The following is a 22126-nucleotide window of genomic DNA, read 5'->3' as shown; positions in this document are numbered from 1 at the left end:
AGATGGGCCATTGGCCCAATCCAGCAAGCTCTTTTTGTACGGATTAGTGATACTTAGCAAACAAAAGCATGAGCAAAACTTCAGCTTTATTGTGATGCTGGCTCCCCTCCCCTTTGCCTGCATGGCCGCCAGGATGGCTGCAGTATTTCATTTCGCTTTCACAGAATCCCGGCTTAGGTTTAGGATCAGAGTTTTTCTTCACCTAGGTAGGCTACCTTCCCAGGTTGATGAGCTCTAACTGCCCCTTTCGGGATTTGATAAGGAAACCAGGATATGGCATTTTATGTGGATAATGAGGAAGAGGGGATCATGACAACCTTTACTACCCATAGGTGTGTTCCCAACTGGACAGTTTCTGGATATTCTATTTTACTGAGAATGTAGCAAAATAATGATTAGGTTTTTTAAAAATGTTTTATATACGATTCAGTAATCAAAGACTTCCAGATATACAGTGCTAGGATTCCCCCACCACCACTGCCTTTGATATTATATTGTGTTAGCATTTGCTCTGGCAAATGCTGTTCATCATTCTCTTCCTTGTTGGCATCCTGTGATTTGGAATGGTCTGGCATTTGCTCTGTGGGCTCTTTGTACTCTGTGTTTCCTGCTTGCTGTCCTTTCTCTGACCCTTTTGATTTGTAATCTGTGAGGATGTAAATTAGCAAATTGTATCTCTGTTATCTAGGGCAATTACTTGGTGTATTGAACTTCCAAAATAATCATAATAATGTTTTTCTATGTAGTATATGTAGGGCTTTGGCAATATCCACCCTGTTCCTAGTACATGCGCGAATACATACTGCACTAGTTTACATTTGCTGCCAGGGGGAAAAAATTGTCTTCTTTTTCTGTGTAACTTCCCATTTCACACAATTGATTTAATTAGTTCTACATTATCTTATCCTAATGCCTCATTTTTGCAGTGCAGTTCATCTTAGCAATAATACTTCCCTAGACTTTTACAGGGGCATTAAAATCCTCTCTCCAGTAACGCACAACATCTGTATGTTCAGGATCATTTCTTTGATGATAAATCATTTGCCGGTTTTATGAGATTTCTGATAGAGAAATAGGGTTGTTAAATTTCTTCTTCTTTTTTATCCACTGTGACCTAAAAATAAACGTTTTAAACTTCTCTCCCCCCCCCCAATCTTTCCTTCCTTCCTTTCTAGAGGGGCTTAATGCTGACAACATCAAACAAGCCTCAGAGCAATTGAACAATCGCTGGATTGAGTTCTGTCAGTTGCTGAGTGAAAGACTAGCATGGCTGGAGTACCAAAATAACATCATTGCCTTCTACTCCCAGCTGCAGCAATTGGAGCAGACAGTAATTACTGCTGAAAACTGGCTGAAAGCACAACCCACACCAATGGCAGATCCTGGTGCAGTGAAAACACAGCTAGATAAGTGCAAGGTTAGAAATTCTGTCCTAGTCTTTGCAGTTTTGTGCTGCATAGATATTGCTGCATCTCTTTTAGGTCTAACAATCAGGTTTTTTCCTGCAGAGTGGGAAAAAGGATATTTGTATTTTACTGTTCAGCTACGTTGGCAGTCCTATAAGAGGATCAAGAAACAGGGCCTGCTCACATATGAGGCATTGTCAGCTTGTCACTGGGCTGTGTTGGCATAATGGTGCAATGTATTTTATTTGAACAGGTGGTGCTCCACGCAAATGTTCTATACGGATTGCCCCATTTTCATGCTTCCATCATGAAAATTGGAGCATCAAATTGTACACAAACTTTCACATGAGCACGGCACTCCTACAGGTCGTATGCTGCCCTCACGAATGTGAAGTGTGATCCCATGAGATCTGCCCCAATTAGACTATTCCAGAATTCTCTTTTTTCATACTTCCCTTAGTAATGACCATTCAGCAATAGTGAAGGGCAGCAGCAAATTTTGTGTATGACCTCCAACCACGGCATACAAAAGCCGATGCAAAATTTTAATTCCATATTGTATTTTAAATATCTGGCTTTCTTGCTCTTCTGCTGAAAATGCAAGTTAAATGGTGAAGGGGAAGGAGAGAAATAATAAGCATGTTACAAATGAGAAACTATGGCAAACCAAGGCACACCTACCATTTTCCTGCTAAAGGAGATCAAGGTGGCTTTGACAGATACCTAGAGCATCTCACAATGGACACTGTGGAGACTCTTGAATGATGCAGAGGGATTCAAAATACAGGGAAAGGGAAAGTGAGATGTTTTATGCATTTTTTTTAAAGTGCAAATGAAAATTGTCTATACTAAATATTACAATTCCATCTTCAGTGTCTATGGGTGGATTGCAGGTGACTCTTAGATCTCATTTGATAATTAGTACAAAACTCTGTGGTGTGGTGATTAGACTAGATGCCCACTTTTACTATACAGTACATTTAAAACAGTACAGTACTGTACCACTTGAAGCAGTTGTGGTCCCCCTCCCCCGGCAGAAAAAATCATGGGAACTGTAGTTTATTAAGGGTTCAAAAAATAGTTAGGAGACCCCTATTCCCATCACAGAGCTGCAATTCTAGAGTTCCCGGAGAAGAGGGTTTGACTGTTAAACCACTCTGCCCAGGGGTAGCCCCACACAGAGAACATTGCAGTAAACAAGTCTTGAGTTTACCAATGCTTGAATCATCCTTGCCAGGCTATCTTTGTCCAACAATGGCTGTAGTTGGCATACCAGTTGTAGCTGGTAAAAAACACACCTAGCTGTTGATGTCATTTGAGCTTCCAATGATAAAAAATGATGTTGAATGAGAGAAATAAAGACTTCAGCAGGCATTTTAAGTAAGTTTTCTGATTTTATGGTTAGTTTTAAGTGGCTTTATTTTTACCACATCTTTTTATTGTTACTGTACAACACCATATACAGGTGTGAAGTGGTATATACTGTAACTTCTTGAAATAAAAATAAATTAATGCATTCTTACTTTTAAAACATAGTTATATATTATTATACAGGATGAAGTCATCCACTTATCCACCCTTCAGCCCCAGATAGAAAAACTAAAGGTTCAAAGCAAAGCATTAAAAGAGAAACAACAAGGTCCAATGTTTCTAGCAGCAGATCTTGTTGCTTTTACCAACCACTTCAATCAAGTTTATGATGATGTGAGAGCTAGAGAAAAGCATCTACAAAGAAGTAAGTGTTACTGTTATTTATATCTTATTGCCTCCCAAAAATCTGTGAAACAAAGCAGACATTTAATTTGATATGTATGCGTGTGAAAATGGGTTGTATCCAAAATAGTACACATCCCATCAGCACAAGGATTTTCACTTGTATGTCAAGGCCCCCAAGCCACCCCCGGGAGAATAAAGACACAAGGACACAGAATTTAAGGTTAATGTTAATGGGCAAATTTAGGCCACAACTTTATTGGTTACAGAATGTGATGCCCCATTGAAACAGCATTATGGGTCTTTAAATCTTGTTTGTAGTGTAAATTACAATAAATTCTGCGCATTTACCTACAGTGTTCTGTGGAATATGCAAAAGAGTTTAATCGATAGTGTAGCTAATTTAGAGAAACAAAGCTGGTTCCTGTTTGTAAGGGAAAGTGTTAGCAAGCAGGAAAATGGATTAGACTTTTGCAGATGTTGATATATGTTGGGACTAAGTTTGTGGTTATTCTGAATTCTTGTGATAGCTTTATAAAGTTTCACTAAATGCTTGTACTTTTGAAATACTATTTTTCAACTGTTGAGAAGTTAACAAAGATATTTGAATGTTGAAATACAACATTTTGCTTTATTTATATAGTTAGGAAGAAAACAAAAGTGTTGCCATTCTGTGTGCTTTGAAGTGTATCTCATGTTCTCTTTTAAAAGATAAATCATACTTTTAAACTTTTACATAATACTAGCTCCTTCTAGTGGCTGTTGCAGATGTACTGACTGATCCATGCCTGAGGAAACTCAGATGCTAGGAACTGCATGTTTCAAACAATAAAGCTATGCTTACTGATAGGCAATGTAGCTTATATTGCACATTTAAAACAATCACATTTTGACATCAGAAAAGCAAGTGCATTATTCTGAAAAGGTGTGTAAAGTTTTCCTTCATAATTCTGAAGATATAGCAGTCTATTTTTCTCATTTCCTGTTTCCAAAATTTAAATGAAGGCTATAATCTGGACACAAAAATGAGGCTTCAAACTGGCAACTACTGGCAATCCTAAAACATATGTGTTGGTGACTATTTCACTGACATACTTTGTGCCCTGTTTTTGCATCAGATTAGCGTTCTAGAAGTTAGTAACCATTTTTATTGGACAACTACACACAGGATAATCATCATGACTTATTTCATAAGTATGATTTAGAAATTTTGAGACTTATGAAGGCTCCATGTTAGAATATAATCAAGTAGATTTCCCCCCTCACCCTGTTGTTTTCATGCTAGTTATTGAACAGTTAATTTAACCTTTTTTTGTCTGTGAAAATGTACTGAGAAGCTGAAACTAGTATTTGCGACTGGTTTGCTGTGGAGGCATAAATTTTCTATCAGTTGTGCTTCATATATAGCCATGAATTCATCTACCAGAGTGTATTTCTAGCAAACCCTCAGTCAAAAAGAGCATGCAAAGCATGTAACCAAAACATTAAAATTTGGTTTTCTTTCTTTCATTTTTTTGTCTGAAGAACATATAGATTTTTAACATTTTTGGTTTGCATTAAAGTTCTTCTGAGTAGGACCCTCTGCTCATGGAACACTTCCACTGGAGAATAAGGTGAAATATGATTTTTCACTGAATCCTCCTTCCATTGTAGCTATCTGTATCTCCCCAAACTGTTCTGGAGGTATGGAGGATCTGAGGTGGCATGTGGGTGGGAGCTGCAGAGAAAATGGAAGTCAGAAATTGCTTCCTTCCTCCAGTGAGATCCTCCATTGGATCTCAGTCTCCCTTTTGCAAGTAGGAGACGTTTTTCACGGAAGAGCAGCCCTAAATCTGATCCTTTGTATAGATTTTAATAGCATTCTGCTTCTTAATAATGGCTCATATATAACATAACACAGAATGCTGTGGTAAGGATATTTTGTACAAACATTGTGTAGGAAAATTAAAAATATTGTGTCACATTATTGCTAGCAGTGCAATTTATACTTTAGGCCTCAAGCAGTTTGAAGCATTATACTTTGCAGCAATAGTTTTTGTTAAAAATACTGAATGCTCTTTTGAATTATTCTGTTGCAACATGATTCTTTTTTGCTGAATTTATCACTTTTTAAGATAATATTTCCTAGGCTGCATTGTCGGATACAGATGAAAGTGGCTTATATTACGCAACACAAACACAATCTCATTTTCTTGATTAATTATTTTCCCTTTAAAAGGAGAAACCAATTGTGAAATTTATTAGATAATATCTTCTTCTCTATCCCTGCTCTATATTTTTTCCAGTAACATATGCAAACTACTATCCATGAAAAGCTTTTCAGCAATCATCCAGTACACTATAATAAAGCAAGTGATGTTTGTTTTCATATAAATAATTTAGAAGAAAAACTCCAGTGAATAACCTCAGTGAATGCTCTTTATTCAACTTCTTCTACCATAGTAGTACATCAGATAAACTTATTAAACTAGTAGCTGGGCATATATTATATTTTGTCATTGTGTTGGTTTTCAAAATCTGCAATATGTTGTTAAAATTGTGGGGAATAGATAGAAAAATGTGTGTGTGTGTATGTCCCCAGTGCCTATGAAACATCAGGAAATTTGTACTGCCTTTGTTACTGCCATTACCACACATTAATATGAAGCCACATTAGGTGCTATGTAGGACACAGAAGCGACAAAGAGCCTGCTCTGAGAAGTTAGAATCTACAGGCCTGTAAGTACATTACAAATAATAATAATAATAATAATAATAATAATAATAATAATAATAATAATAAATTTTTATTTATACCCCGCCCTCCCCAGTCAAAACCGGGCTCAGGGCAGCTCACACCAATAAAATTACAATAAAACATAAAAAGCAATTAATTAAAATACAGATTAAAATACAGTATTAAAATTTAAAATGCAGCCTGATTTTAAGTAGTCCATAAATCCAAGCCATGAGGGAGGAAAACACAGGGGTAAGACTAAGTCCAACCCAAAGGCCAGGCGGAACAGCTCTGTCTTGCAGGCCCTGTGGAAAGATGACAAATCCTGCAGGGCCCTGGTCTCCTGTGAAAGAGCGTTCCACCAAGTTGGGGCCAATACTGAAAAGGCCCTGGCCCTAGTACAGGCCAATCTAGCCACCTTATGGCTCGGGATCTCCACAGTATTGTTGTTTGTGGACCTTAAGGTCCTCTGTGGGGCATATGCAAAATCTGTTTTCAGCAACCAAACACATGGCTTTCTGAAAGAAATTCTTTAGCTCTTTACTGTGTTGGAGAGCCAAAGCTCTTTTATTCAACTACAGTTACAAAGGTTTCTCTGGGTAAAAAACATATTTAAATTGGTTTTAAGCTTGTACAGTAGGTGTGCAGTAAGATGTACAAGGCAAAAGTGAGGAAGAGGACAGGGTGAAATAAAGGACACTAAAATGGGCTGACAGAGAAGTAACAGGTGGCATATGCTGCAGAAAAGAGGAAGCTACGGAGGTTCAGAAAAGATTTTGGTGAAGAAGTACCTTGTGAATAGGAATCCGAAAGTTGAAAGAGGGAGACTTGAAGAAGATGGAGAAGCCTCTTCTGAGTAGTGATGTGCCAATATCCTGTTACCTACGGTATTCTGAATCTATGTAAGAGCTTCAATCAAATGTTCGCAAAGGCTCAAGTGTTCACAAGGCACTTGCAAATTAGCCACTCCTCATCACTGAATGCCTGGAGCAGAGGAAGGTGGCATAGGCAGGCGATTCCATTCCTTGGTGGATTATATTTTCCCAGTGGGAACTGTGAATACAAGTCCCAAGGTCCCAGTGGCAAGATGGAGATGCCTCACACATAACTCCATTTTGAAGAATATAAATCTGATGTTTTCTTCTCAGCAAAAATGATGCATTGAGCATCACTTTATTGCTGAGTATTCTGGTGAGAAAAAGATGCTACACCAGGACCTGGATCTGACTTTCCCTTGTCTTGTCCTGCCCCATGGTAAACATCTGGAGAATGAGGCATGCAGCAGCAGCTTCCAGGTCAAGACGACCATAGCTTTTATTACAACTCCTCTGCTCACCTTAGTCTTACCCACAAGTGCTTGATGCTTATCTAAGGTATCAAAGCCTATGCAAGCGGCCTCGCTCTCAATCTCATGAAACTCCTATTTTCAAGCATACACTAACCTGCACCAATACGTTATGCTGTCCTAGGTGAATGAAGCACATGGCAGTAACACATCAAATGACCAAGTTGTGACATGTTTAATGTTTGCCCCTTATTTATTTGTGGTCCTTTGCAACTGTGTCTGTGCCATAGGCAGCCAGTGGAGATCCAAAGTCTCTGGACTGCATCCCCTAAAACAAGTGTGGGGAGCCTTTGGCCCGTCAGATGTTGTTGAACTCCCATCAGCCCCAGCAAGCATGGCCAATGGCCAGGGATGACAGGTAGATTCAGCAGCATCCGGAGGACCCAAATTCATTCACACCTGCAGCTGTTCTGTGGTTTTCTAAAAGTGCACACAAATATTTCTGTTTCTCTGCCCAACATATTTACATAACCTAGGCAGGCACCCTTGAAACTGACAGACCTTGCATAAGCAGCTCACCACATGTGACACATCTTCCCAGCAGAGGGGTTTTAGCCATTTGCCAAGAAGGACAACAGGCAAGGCAGCAGAGAGGTCAATGTGGTAGTGTGGATGCACTTTCATGAGCACCAAATTGGCTCCTTTGCTACACTCACACTGCACCAATGTCCTTGTTTTGCCCCTCTTCCTCCTGGTCAGCACTAGTGATAGATCTCTGAAAAGCTAGTCTTGAGCCTTCACTCTACCCAGTGACTGCTTCGGAATCCAGGCAACTGCTCTCTATGACTGGCAAGCCCCGGGCATAGAAAATAGAATAGCAGAAGGGTCAGGACTGACTGAAAACTGTTTATAAGGATCCAGGATAATGAAAAATTGATCAGATTTCAGATGTTGGGAATACTTCTAAGAGAATAGGGTCCTCTATAGCTATGCCTCTCAAGGCTAAGCAGAGAAAAGGCAAGTCTTCTGAATTAACTTTGTGAAGCTGTTATATACAGTTACAGATTGGCATTCCAGATCTGTAGTTTGCTTTTACAGTTAATATTGTATGGCCAAATGTCAGAAAATGGATTATTTCCAACTTCTGTTCCTCAGTTTGAGTTCTCTCAACATCTACAATTAGAACTACTGTTGAAAGCAGAAAGTGTCTACTTCACTCTCATACAAGCCACATCCTATTGAAATCAATGGCAACATTCCAGTTGGCTTGAATGGATCTTTATTTTATACCCCAGTGAGTTGCTATTGCCTCCACAGATGTTAACCTATTTTAAGGCATCTGCAATGCCATTCTAATGGGGGCAGTTTTTTTAAAAAATGCTGTGCTAATGTTCTAAACTAAACGTTTAACAGATGTCCTAAAGAGAAGATTGCCTTTATAGATACTCTGAATACAATAACATGAACCATAAAAAGGATATTGGCACTTTCAGTAATAGTTTTTAAAACAGACTCCAATTCTAAATAACATGAGATGTGAGAATAAGAGAAATCTTCTTGAGCCAGCCTGTTGATTCTAAATTTAAACTTTTTCATGTTATAATCTGAGGCAACATGCTGATTACATTATGCTGTCGGAAGCCGGGGGGGGGGGGCACTGCACAGCCGCCAAACTGAGACAAACCTCTCCGGGTGTCTTCCTTGTGGAGCGCAGCCCAGGATGTTCATAACTCTTCAGTCCCGCAGCAGCAGTGTTGCAGCAGCACATATCCGAAAATATGTGCACACTCAAACAACAGAGTAAAGCTGGAAGCTGATGCGATGAGGTGTGACATCTAAGTTAACCAATATATACAGGACAAAGCAATCATGGCGTCCTTTCACATCTTCTCCAAGACAGAGAGAAAAAGGACAAAAGTACAATGCAATAGCTTCCGTTCTCACACTTTCCAAGCATGGAATGTAAACACAGACATGTGATGTAATACATCCAGCAACAGGAGAGAATGAAAATGCTGACTTCTACCTATTTCTGTACTGCCTGTACAATGTGCTCATTCTTAAACATGTTTTGAATTTTCACCATAATAATCATAACCTTTTCTGGGTAATTTTCACAAATGGTTTTCTCATATAAGGCAAAAATCTCAAGTTAGCAAATCCTGAAAATGACCTTTTATTCTAGTGATTATTTTATGGTGTGGCAGAAGAGTATGGGCCAAAATGTTCATGGTACATCAAGCACAAATTTGAGATGGCTTTGTGTCTTTAAGAACTGATTCGAAAGGAAAACTGTGTCAGATTTAGGTTGCCCTATCATAGTAACCCAAGAATAAGTAAATCCAGCCCTGCCCTTCTTCAATTTTGGGTGACTTTTTAAAAGAAAAGATCCTCTCAATAACTTTATTTGAAACCCCCAAAGTAGTCAATGAGGAAAGTAATCAAAATGCACTGGGAAGCAAACTACTATTTATTTATTTTTCATTTGCTTCAATTCATTTAATAGATTTTTACCCTGCTTTATTTTCCAAAAGAAACAATAGTAGCTAATAACACAATAACTAACAGTGTTGAAATCCTAAAATGTGCAATAAATGGCACACCAGCTGATCATAAAACATTTCAAACAGAAAACCAAAAACTTAACAGAATAAAACAGCAGGAAAAAGAAAATGTTGATTACCTGCAGCAAGAGACCATAAACTAATGAGGTATCCAGCTAACTTGTTCCATTTGCACAAAAATTTCTACTTGTGCAATGGAACTCTACCCCTTCCTTGTGTACCCTAAATCTGTTCTGGGTTTTCCTGCAACCCTCCAGAGCAGATTTGCAGCAGGTGCAAGTGGGTCCATGGCGAGAGGGGAAGGAAGGGAATCTTCCATTGTGCAAGTGGAAATCCTTGCACTGATGGAACAAGTTGGTTGGATACCACCCCAATATTCAGCCAACTCCAAAGGCCTCCTGATAAAGCCAGATGTTAACCACCCAGTGCTCAGGCCAGATCGGCACCCTGGTAATTGCATTCCTAAAGGTGTTAGCCACAAATCAAAAGACGCTGCTGCTCGTAGCTATATGCTACACTCCAGCTGGCAGTAGGACAGGGAACAGAGCAAGAATCATTTAGTGAAACACTTCAGGGGAGAGAACATAGGTGAGAGAGTGGTACTTAAAGTACACAGACCAAACACTTTTTAAGATGCACCTTGAATCTGCATTTGTGCAGTTAAAAAAAATCCAAACTGTTTCTGAGATGCTCCATGCTCTCTTCACTTAGATGGTTTTAGATAAAAATGGCTATAAGTTGTTTCCCTTGGGCCAAAGTGGATAAAACTTATAGGCACTGGAGCCCCTCCGGAGTGGATTAAGCCTGTCAGTGTGCAGACAAATAGGTCCAGGTGCTTTTTGTGAGGAAGTAAAAGAAATCCATTTTCATTCACAATCCTTTATTGGGGGGGGGTAGCAGGGGGGGGGTAGCAGGGTTTTGTCTTTTGCTCTTTCTTATCTTAAAATAGTTAAGAAGTGACTGAGTGCTTGTATACTTTGTACTGTAGTTTACACTGACCTTTTCTTCCTGGTGCTTGTTTGTTTCCTCCAACAGGCCTTACAATGTAAGTTTCTATTGAAAACTTCATGTGGAGTTTAGAGGAGATCTGATTTGTTGTTGTTAAAGCAGAACAATTTAGGGGTTTTTATTTTTATTTTTAAAAAAACCCTACTACTGCTGTACTTCAACAACAACAACAACAAACAAGAACAGCAACAACAATCTAGAGCTCTTCAGTGCTCTGCAGGGAGAATCATTTATTTAAAAGCTCCTGGACTTAAAGAAACAGAGATGTAGGGAAAAGTAGAAAACCACAAAAATAGCAGAGGAACAGAGCAACGCAAGATGTTGTGGCTGCCCTGATCTGATTTGGCAGGGATTAGGTCATAGACCACACAATTTGACTCAGAAGGTGGACCCTTGAATCACTCCATTTTGTCTTGTTTTAGCGCCCTCCTTGGTCAGCTGATTGTTGTTTAGTCGTTTAGTCGTGTCCGACTCTTCGTGACCCCATGGACCAGAGCACGCCAGGCACTCCTGTCTTGCACTGCCTCCCGCAGTTTGGTCAAACTCATGTTCGTAGCTTCGAGAACACTGTCCAACCATCTTGTCCTCTGTCGTCCCCTTCTCCTAGTGCCCTCAATCTTTCCCAACATCAGGGTCTTTTCCAAGGATTCTTCTCTTCTCATGAGGTGGCCAAAGTATTGGAGCCTCAGCTTCACGATCTGTCCTTCCAGGGAGCACTCAGGGCTGATTTCAGGTCAGCTGATACATACTCCTGTAAGAACCAGCATCCTCAGTTGAGCCCAGATAAACAGTGCAGAACACTGAGAGGGGGGAGGTGCGGTAATTGACCAGACTTTGCCTGGGCTACTCTGAGAACCACCATAGCTGAGGGAGATTGGCAAGATGAGGGTGAATCCTGGCACAACCTTGCTTTGCTTCTTTTTTGGGAGGGCTACAGTTGCAACTTGTCTGCTTTTGTTGTACATATCTGAAAAGAGGTGCATCTGAAAAGAGGTGCATTGATTTGTTTTTGTTGTGTAATGGTTGCAGTTGCACAAAACTGAGCTACACGGAAGAAAGCAATGTACATTTCTCCCCTTCCATGCAGCTTTTGATAGTTTGCCACCCATGCAGTATAAGGAAACTATGAACACCATTCTCTTGTGGATTCATCAGTCTGAAGCAAAACTCTCCATACCTCAGGTTACAGTCACTGAATTAGAAATCATGGAACAAAGGCTCAGGGAGCTCAAGGTAAGCACAGAGAACATGGTGAGTTTGTTTTAATTGACAAACACTTGGTGATTATATATTTTAAAATGACCATCAGCATACTGACAGACTTCATATTGCTAGACATTATGGTTTATTCTTAGACTGAATTTAATATAAGCCAATGCACTGTTATTATTTTTATCAAAGGCTCTACAAAGTTCCCTGCAGGAGCAACAGAATGGACTCAACTATTTAAGCACAACTGTAGAAGATATGTCTAAAAAAGCTCCTGCAGAGGTCGGTCAGAAATTTCAATCAGAAATTGAAGGGATCCATGGCCGTTGGAAGAAGCTATCAACTCAGTTGACAGAGAACTGCCAAAAACTTGAGGAACTGATCACTAAGCTACAACAGTTCCAGGTTCGCTGGGCTTTTATTTACTTCCTCTATTTATTATTCATATGATGTCAGCTATGTGACATTTCACCGAGTGTCATATATGGAGTAAAATGAATCTTCCCCTATGGGGTCGTAATCCAAGAAATAGGACTTGGGAGATAGGCAGGGTTGTATTGAATATTAGTGATACTCGGAGGAGACCCATTGACATAAAAAGTATGACATCCAGTTGTTCTGAAACTACACAGAAAGTATATATGGTGGTTGTGGTGGTGGGAGAAAAAAACACTTTTAAAAAGCAATGCAAAATCAGAAGGAAATGAACAGGAAATATATTTTGATGGGATGAAAGAATGCCCCCCCCCATGCCTGCCTCTGATCTAACACATACAGATTATAAAGAATCTATGCATATCTGCACAAATACTAGTGATGGCTACTCTCAATATATACAATTATTTTGCTATATATTTTAAATAATTTAGAAAACAAAATCTGGGAGAACTGCTATTTCCTGGTATGATGATCAATAAGTAATAATAATAATAATTTGGTCAGGCCTCCCCAGCCACTCTGGGCAGCTTCCAACAGAAATATTAAAATACAATAATTTATTAAACATTAAAAGCTTCCCTAAACAGGGCTGCCTTCAGATGTCCTCTAAAAGTCTGGTAGTTGTTTAATAATAATAATTTATTATTAAGGGTAGTATGGGTAGTAATCAGACCAAATTAGGAAAAACAAGTGAAATATTTGTTTACATTTTTTAAGAGATTCAGATACATTAGCAATCTCAAAGATACTCTTGATGTTTAGCCATCAAGACACGTTCAGTTGTATTTTATCACTAACAAATGCTTCATATAATACAATGCATTGCTTGTTCAAAAACAGAATGACTCTAAAACCCTGAAGAAATGGATGGCTGAAGTGGATGTTTTTCTAAAAGAAGAGTGGCCTGCACTTGGTGATTCAGAAGCACTTGAGAAACAGCTAGAACAGTGTACAGTAAGTCATGATTTTGTGTACATTTGATGTTCGAAGTAGATCATAGCAAATTGCAAGTATCATCTGTATGTGTAGCCTTCCTACAAATGCAATTACCTTCACTCTGCTTTAGGGGACAGTTTGTGTGGGTGTCAGAACGTACTCCTAAATGCCTGCAACATCCTGTTCTCACAGTGGCCAACCAGCTGCCTGTGGAGAGCCCATAGGCAAGACATAGGTACAACAGAACTCCCTCTGCTTGTGTTTTCCATAAACTGATGTCCAGAGACATGATACTTTTGATACTGAAGGTAGTGCACAGCCATTGTAGATAGTGATACCCTTATGCTCCATGAGTTTGTCTAAAGCCTTTTAAAGCCATCTAAGTTGCTGGCCATAACTACACCTTGTACCGTATAACCTAGTTTAACTGTGTGCTGTGTGAAGAACTATTTCCTTTTGTCTGTACTGAATCTTCAAACATTCAGCATCATTGGTTCATCCCAAACTCTAGCATTATGAGAGAGAAGTGGGAAAAAATCACTGTCTGCTTTTTTCATGCCTTACGATGTTCTCTCCCCCTCCCCCCCAAAACTAAAAAGTATCCGTATTTGGCACAGTGTTGCATCTGCATCTGGTTCATGCTTTATCTCATGACAAACAAACCATGAGCTGTAGCCAAGATTCTTGGTTTACCGCTTGTGACTTGCTTGGGTGATGCTTTAGCTGAGATTCCTGTATTGCAGGGGGTTGGACTAGATGATCCTTGGGTCCCTTCCATCTCTACGATTCTATGATTCTATGAAACCACAAGCCTGAGTTTGGCAAACCATTGCGTAGCATAGGAGCATCAAGAGGGGAAGTTTTCTCTCTGTGAACCAGCATATTTGTTCACAGTAAGCCATAATTTGATTTAGCATTGTATGAGAACAAGGCCTGCTTCCTTTTTTAAATTAGATGAGCTATTTCACAAATATTAATTCTAACTGTCCTTCTGTTGCATTATGTTGTTTTATATAATGACTCTAGTTCAGGCAGGATAAAAGTTAAGTGACATCTATAAAACAATTGAAAGTTAAAGTGGTTTTCTAATCAACTGGCTTCCTGGGCTGCTGTGATTTTCATTAGAACAACAAAGCATGAAAATACCAGAAATATACCCCCATAAAACATTTGTTTTACTATTATGATGACCTCTAGCATCTTGATTTTTCTTTAGAGCTGTTTTCATTTTGTACATAATATTGATAATGGAATAACTTTTTAATGAGAAATAGCAAAATGTGTATACCAACTGTTAAATTTTCTAGCTATCATTTAGCTAAGGTGATATAGTATGAAACATTTAGTAATTCTGTTGTTAAACGTGCCAATAACTTTGTAAGAAGAACAAGTAAAAAATTTATGTAGAATTTATTTGTCTCGTGAAGCTTCATGTTACCATACAGAGCATAATATTTTATTACAAATGTCAATCAAAAGACATGTAAAGGAACCCATTGTAACTGACAATCCCACAAGCATGGTGAAGTTGTTGTAATGATCTACCGTAATTGCTGTCTTTGCTTGCATGTTGGTACATTTAACAAAGATTGCTTTGAATTCCTGTGGTGGATGGCTCCACACAGCAAGCTGTTCATACCGTATGTACAAGAGCCCACTACAATAACCTGTTGTCTCCTAAATGTAAGAATAATATAGATTTAATAGGGATTTTAAATTCCATGTTTAGTCTGAGGACAGAGGGCCTAAAAATTGGATTGTCATTACTAGCTGCTGTGATTAAATGAGAGGTAGCCTTTTAAAAAATGGTTTGTCATCCCACTAAAATTATTACCTGGCCTTGCCACCAGTAATGAAATAAAAACTTTTTTTAGAAAGAATTATAATAGTTTTTACCAAAATAAATCCCCAAACCTAAATATGTTAAAAAAGAATAACCATTAAACAGTTGTTTCACAACTTTCCCCCAGTTTGGCTGGGGCCAAGAGGTATCACATTAATTAAAAACTATAAATAATGTACTGTAATAACTTCTGGGTACATCACTGAAAAGTTGCAGAACAGGGAGTACAAAACCTGTAAGAGGGTTTTTATTTTTTTTTAGATTTCACTTTTTAATTTTTTTTTAGATTTCACTTTTGGATAAAACTGTTCATAGAGGCCAAGGAAATATTACACACACACACACACACACACACACACACCCAAAAAACCCTCATTCAGCCTGCTATCTGATATGGTCAGTGGTTGATCATGATGTCTTTACTGAGCTAACATACCTGGTATGAAACAGTACTCTCCATTCATCTGTCAGCACAGTTTATTCTAATTATACAGACTTTAAAATGGAGATGTCATTGGTACCATATTAAGGGGATTGAAATATTGTAATACTATTTGTTCTATTTATACTGTTGGTTTGACAGCCTACGTAGTACAATTGTTGGCCATGTTGATGGTTGGTAATGAGTAGCCTTCACTGAAAAAGTGTCTTAGTTGTGTAAAAACAAAGAAAAGGAGCAAAAAATACATAATACTCAAATATGAGCAACAAATGGAAAAAAACAGCTTGACAAATGAAACATATCTATATGAAATAAGTCAGAGAGATGAAAATCAAATAAATTTGATTCCTTGGCAATCCTTTTTATTATGCCAGTATGTTGCTACCATACCTTCATCCACATGATAAAAGGTTGTAGAAGACATATTGCCATGGACACCAAATCATTTTTCATATAGAAAAAAGACTGTTTATACAGACAAGACAACTGTTACAGAATTGGTGCTGGTTTTCACATCATCTGCTTATAATCCTGGTTCTGTAATAGACTTCAGTAAGAAAGAAGTAAGAAGAAATGGCCATTTCCATTTGAATGATGTAGAAAATGTAGTTTGGAATAAAATAAAAATAGAGTAGATGGCATGTATGGGTTGTTAAAAGTCTGTATAAGTCATTTTCCCCAATAGCCACTGGCCATAATAATGGGATAATTCATGGGACTCTCAAGAGTCTCCCCCAGCACCATAATTCAAAAGCATCAATTCTTCGGTGATCAGCCTTCTTTATGGTCCAGCTCTCACTTACATACATAACTACCTCCCCCCACTATCACTGCCCAAACAAGTGTACAGGCTGCTTCTACTGAGGATTGGTAGGCTCAGGAAATGTGAGAATGTCATTAGCATACCACATATTTTCTTTGAAATTCATTTGTGAGCTGAATTCTGGAGAGGGGAGGGGAAAGCATGGGTTTGCATCCATTGAGAAACCAAGTGAAGGATTAAATTTAAAATAAGTTACCCTTGCCATTGTAGAAGCAAACAATCCCAGCAAATGACATACCTACTCAGAAACAAACCCTATTGATTTCAATGGGTCTTACTTGCAGGTGACTATAGGATTGCAGATTAACATATACCTATAAATTACATTGTTCACCAAAAATGTTTAAAAGACAACCAATAAAATTCAAAAGCTTGTACAGTATTGTTTTTCTTTGACAATTGTGAGCTGTTAATATTGGTAAATATTTGTTTCATATTAAAATGGCTATGGACAAGAGTGAGGAAAGGGAAAGGAAAAGAGGCCCACTGATTTCCTTTGTCCAAGGGCCCCCAGGAACCTTAAGCCTCCCTTGTTTGTGCTTATTTCTTATCTATTTATTTTAATAGAATGTATGTACCAGAATGGTTGATATTAATCTTTAAGAAGCTTACATAGAATACATAGAATACAACTAATATAGTATCTCCCTTCTGAGATAGAAGGATGGTCAATGTACAGATTAAAAAGGAAAACATATTTTATCCTTTTAAACTGCCTGGAGTTTTTGTAGTGAACCAGTATATCAGTTTTATTAATTAAATAAAAAATTAAATAGACATTCATTTTTAATAATGAGTATTGTGGTCAATGTAGAGTAGCAGAGTCTTCCGATTTGTGTCAGTTACGATTCTTCTCTGTTGACATTCAATTAATTAACCCCAATAGATGTGCAGTTGCTCTATGATCTCTCAAAATCCTGAGGTAAGAATACTTGAGAAATTAGAGGGCTGTGAATTCCAATATTAATTGGTCTGATTTGCATCTTCTGGAATAATATGCGAGCCAGAACTTAGTTTTTGCTGGCTTTCACACTCCTTGATTGTACCAACACAGTTCTCAGCTAAAAATAAATTAAAAAATACATTTAAGATGCTATTTTAGTTTTGGGATGAAAGTGATTTAGAAATATTACTTAAATACATATTCAGATTTTTATTTGAATTATTAATGCAGAAACTGGATGGAACAGAATGAAGGATGAGCACGTGCAGAAGTGACACAGACAAAAATAGACTGATTAATCAGTCTTTACCTGGAACGTTTATCTGAGCATGTGAACTGCCCTGAGACCCCTGAGTATAGGGTGGTATATAAATTCAATAAGTAATAATAATGTCCTCACTATGAATAGAATTCTCTGAAAATCTGAATGTAGAGCTTGTCTGCATGGGGTTTTGTTTTCTTCTAATTCCCATATTGCTCCTTGATAAGAAGCAAGTTCTTTTCTTACCAGTTCTGCTAAAAATACAAATTATCACATATTATATGCATTATTATACACATATATACACTCCCAAGTTTCCTAAACCAACACATAAGCATATGCTTACAACAATGTATATAGGTGTATAAAAGTACCTATCAAACTATGCTGTAGACATATAGTACCTCATGGGACTTGTGTCTTTCCCACATTATATGCATATAATGTACGTATATTTGCATCTAATTCTGCATCTGATTTGGCTTTCTTTCTTTTTTACAAATAAAGCCTGGCAATGTATGAGTGGCTTGAATATAAATGCACTCACTACATGAGGCATCACAATGTGTTGAAAGCTTGATTGCGTCAAAACTGGCATAATAGTTAGTGAAGAATTCATGGCTTTCTGAGATGTGCCTGGATGTGGTATAATTCCTGCTGGTACTGAAGCCCAATAGGATCAATGGACTGCTTGCATCCTTTTTATTGAACTAGGGTCCCCTGATTTTAGTGAGATGCTGCTTTGTCAAGTATTTCCTTCTGCCAAGCCTTAGGCTGATCACACTGGTCCTGTGGAAGTAAAGTAACATGGGCTTAACTGGGAAACGCAAATTAGGAAAACATCTCTCACAGCAGTCAATCAGCAACCATTAACCCACTTGTTCTTATACAACAATAGAGACAAATGGCATGCAGAAAATAAAAAGACAGGCAGCCAAAATTCAAAACTTTTTTGAAAAGGTTGTAGCTTCAAAATGGGTACACTAGGAAAGACAGCATGTCAATAATCAGTTCTAGAAAGAATATGTCAGTTAACTAATATTTTAGCTACGATTTATGGAAGCTTCACATTGAGTCTAACTTGGATCTTATGGTGGTATTTAACTAGCTTTTACTCAGAGTAGACCCATTGAAATTAAGGAAATTAAGTTAGCCAAGGCCATTAAATTCATTGGGTAAGAGTTAGTATATGAACTTGTGAGCCCGCGGGAAAGAGACTGAAATGGTGTGTGTGTGGGTGTGGGTGTGTGGGTGTATGTAAATAAAACAGCTCAGATATTGGGCAGTTTTTGATTGGGATTAAAGTTGGTGCTGTTTTCTATTTGGTCACTAGGTGGTGGCAGGAGGTAAATATATAATGTACTGCCATGTGATTTCTGTTGTGCAGCCTTTATGAGTTTCATAAATTCTGTGTGATGAGCATTGTATCCTTTCCCCTGGGGCACTCTATGCTTCTATTGAAGTGAATTATATATACAGACATTTAGATTTTATTTTCCTCTGACACTGTCTGGCTTGTTTAATTAAGCTCCCTGATTCAAATTTGTTCTAACTTAAGACCAATAAGAAACAAATTGTGTAATCAGCAAGAAAATGTAATGACACACAACAGAACTCAGAAATTATCTGACTCAACTAGTTTCAATTTTCCTTGAACTAGTCTAGTTTGAATATTCTGTAAAAATTCTATTTATATTGCCTGTGTTGTACTTAATCTATTCCAAAGACGTATTTTACAAATCGTTTTTTCGCTCATAATTTTACATGCTCCACTGCCTCAGATGAACAAGCTCTGTGAATTGTGTTTTTCTCACAAAGCTTACAAGTTCTGTGAGAGCCCCAGTAGAGGCTTAAGACATCACTAAGTATTGATGTTTCTGTCGCAGGATTTACAAAGTATTCCAACTATCCCAGAAGTGTTTGCAATTACCATGAATCTTGCAACCTATAATAATCTATATCTATTTCTCTCACAGAGTTTATCAGCTCTGAAAACTGTTCTCGCTTATTGTGTACATTCTATGAACCATTAACCCCTAAGGTTAAAAGCTTGTCAAAGCTTTCACTTTTTGCACAGCACTCCTAATTTTCATTAAAGTATTTTAAATTATACCTGCACAATCTTATCTCTGAAGCTCAGTATAATGTTGTTTAAGCCAATTAATAGCTCTCAGACCTCAATATCTGTGATACTTCTGAAGAAAAGGGAGATCAGGGTTATGTGGTGGCCTTTGGTACAAATGAGGACTCTACACCCTCCGAGGCAGTCAGACACCACTTTCTCAGTGCCCTTGTATTAGCTTTGATTCCTCTGTTTTGTTTGTCTGTAAAATCCCTCATCCATTACAACAATCAAGAATGTAGCCTTTTCTCTATGGTTGTCACACTGGTTTTCTTTCTCATTTTATTGCAGTGTTCTCCTTCCTTGTGTTCTGTTGTCTCTATTGCACTATTAATATTTTACGCAGCTTGAAGTAATAGGATGCCTACAAACTGACTCCTCTTGGAATAAAAATTGCCCAGACCCATAAATATTATTCAGAAGCTTTACTTACAGAACTTGGTTCAAAACAGAACATAAAACAATTAATGACATTCAAACAGTTGTATAATATCGTGCACATGTTCAGCACAGATTTCATCATCTTACATAATTGAAATAATTCCAAATAGACCTAGAATCAGGTCTGTGACTCTCCACACAGACTCCATTAGCTTGGAGCTGTTTTTCTCTTCAGGAGAGAGATCATTAGCACTTCCTTTGTTCTCTGTGGCTTCCAAAGAAAGGCTCAAAGCGGTGGCGATTTGCAGTTGAATACCTTCGAAAGCACATCAAAGTGCAAGTAGATACCGGTAAAGAGGTACCGCTACAGCGGGAAGATAAATGGCATTTCAGTGTGCTGCTCTGGTTCACCAGAAGTGGCTTCGTCATGCTGGCCAATAATGCGAGATGAGCGCCACAACCTCAGAGTTGGTCACGACTGGACCTAATGGCCAGGGGTCCCTTTAACTTTACCTTACCTCACATAAGCACCAAGTGAGAGCTAGCAGAGAAAATTCTAAGTTAACTATCAACCCATTTACACTTAGAGAGCTCTTCCTAGCTTCAATATAGGTAAAGGTAAAGGGACCCCTGACCATTAGGTCCAGTCGCGGACAACTCTGGGGTTGCGGCGCTCATCTCATTTTATTGGCCAAGGGAGCCAGCATGACTAATATAATAATAATTTATTATTTGTACCCCGCCCATCTGGCTGAGTCTCCCCAGCCACTCTGGACGGCTCTCAATAGAGTATTAAAACAATACACCATTGTTTTAATACTCGATTGGGTATTGGTATCGATTGGGATACAGCAACAATAAAGCTGCTTCTGGCGAACCAGAGCTCAGGATTTCCGAAGCTAACACCAGTATTTAGACTACTGGGGGGGGGAACTATTCATAGTAACTGTAATACAGATGAGTTGACTTGGCATTTCCCCTTTTCACAGACAAAAACTTCTGTTTGTAAGAGACCTTAATTGAGAGAAGTCAGTTGCAGAGTGAAATGTTTACCAGGCCCTCTTTGAAGCCCTTAATAAATTACATTTTGTTCTGCCAGGCCTTCAGCATTTCACCATTACAATAAGAGAAAGCAATAAAAAAAATTCAACTTTTTTAAAATTTCTGTTTATCTGTTCAAATTATACTAAATAATCTCTCCTCTTTTTGCCAAAGTAAATACTGTTTTTCTAGGGAAATAAAATTTACAAGAAGTAAATTGTTCAAGTTCAGTTTCCCAGTTTTACATTCATAAAACTGTGTGCTATGCTGAGTTTGATAGACAAAAATACTTTTGTTTTTCTGTCAAAAGACAGTTTCTGCTAGTATTCTGGATTTCCCTGCGAGGGAGATTATTCTGTTAGCAAGTTAATTTATATTTTGTGTCAGCGGTGTAGCTAGCCGTAAGGCCGCCCAGGGGGTGGGGTGAGCCACCCACAGGGCAAGGCGAGCCGGGGCAGGAACCACTGTGTGGCACCAGAGCCTGCATGAAGTCCCCTGCCTCCCCCTCAGTTGCAGGTACCACGTTATCCAAAAAGGCGGCATGGGTCTCACGTCCACCTGCCGCTGCCTCCTCAGCCACCCTCCAGTTGAGGGGGAGGCGACAGGTGGACGAGGGCCCCACACAGTATTTTTGGGCAGCGCCATGCCTGCAGGATTCCACCTGCCACCACTCCCTCAGCTACAGGGTAGCTGAGGTGGCGGGCGGACATGAGCCCCATGCCTCCTTTTCAGGCAGCACAATGCCTGCAAGTGTCTGAACTGCTGCATCACTCCCAAGAGAGATGTGTGGCTCAGGCACACGGCAGGCACCATGGTAAGTGCTGCCCCTGCAGTAAGTGGTTGCACCCTGCCCCCCCTATCTACGCTAGTGTCCTGCTACAGCATTTATTAAATGTGAGCATATGTAATATATATTTGTATTCCTTTTGTTATATACTTGCTCGGGTTCTGGACTGACCACAATCCGGCATGTCTGTCACTTGTCACCTCATGC

General features: G+C 38.7%; 1 protein-coding gene across 15 annotated transcripts in view; it reads left to right on the top strand.

The window, feature by feature from the left end:
* The window catches only part of DMD (dystrophin), a 1006777-nt gene that overhangs the window by 408008 nt on the left and 576643 nt on the right, over positions 1–22126 (top strand). For all 15 annotated transcript variants that reach the window (XM_035114386.3, XM_035114388.3, XM_035114384.3 and 12 more), the window contains 5 exons: positions 1176–1417; positions 2961–3141; positions 11780–11925; positions 12094–12306; positions 13180–13293. In XM_035114386.3, the coding sequence (XP_034970277.3) occupies positions 1176–1417; positions 2961–3141; positions 11780–11925; positions 12094–12306; positions 13180–13293 (896 nt within the window). The remainder of the gene's footprint in view (positions 1–1175; positions 1418–2960; positions 3142–11779; positions 11926–12093; positions 12307–13179; positions 13294–22126) is intronic.

This window comes from Zootoca vivipara, chromosome 4 (assembly GCF_965207765.1).
Source record: "Zootoca vivipara chromosome 4, rZooViv2.hap1.1, whole genome shotgun sequence".
NCBI classification, from domain to species: domain Eukaryota; kingdom Metazoa; phylum Chordata; class Lepidosauria; order Squamata; family Lacertidae; genus Zootoca; species Zootoca vivipara.
The sequence above is the reverse complement of the archived record's forward strand: the minus strand, read 5'-3'. Positions and strand labels throughout refer to the sequence as shown.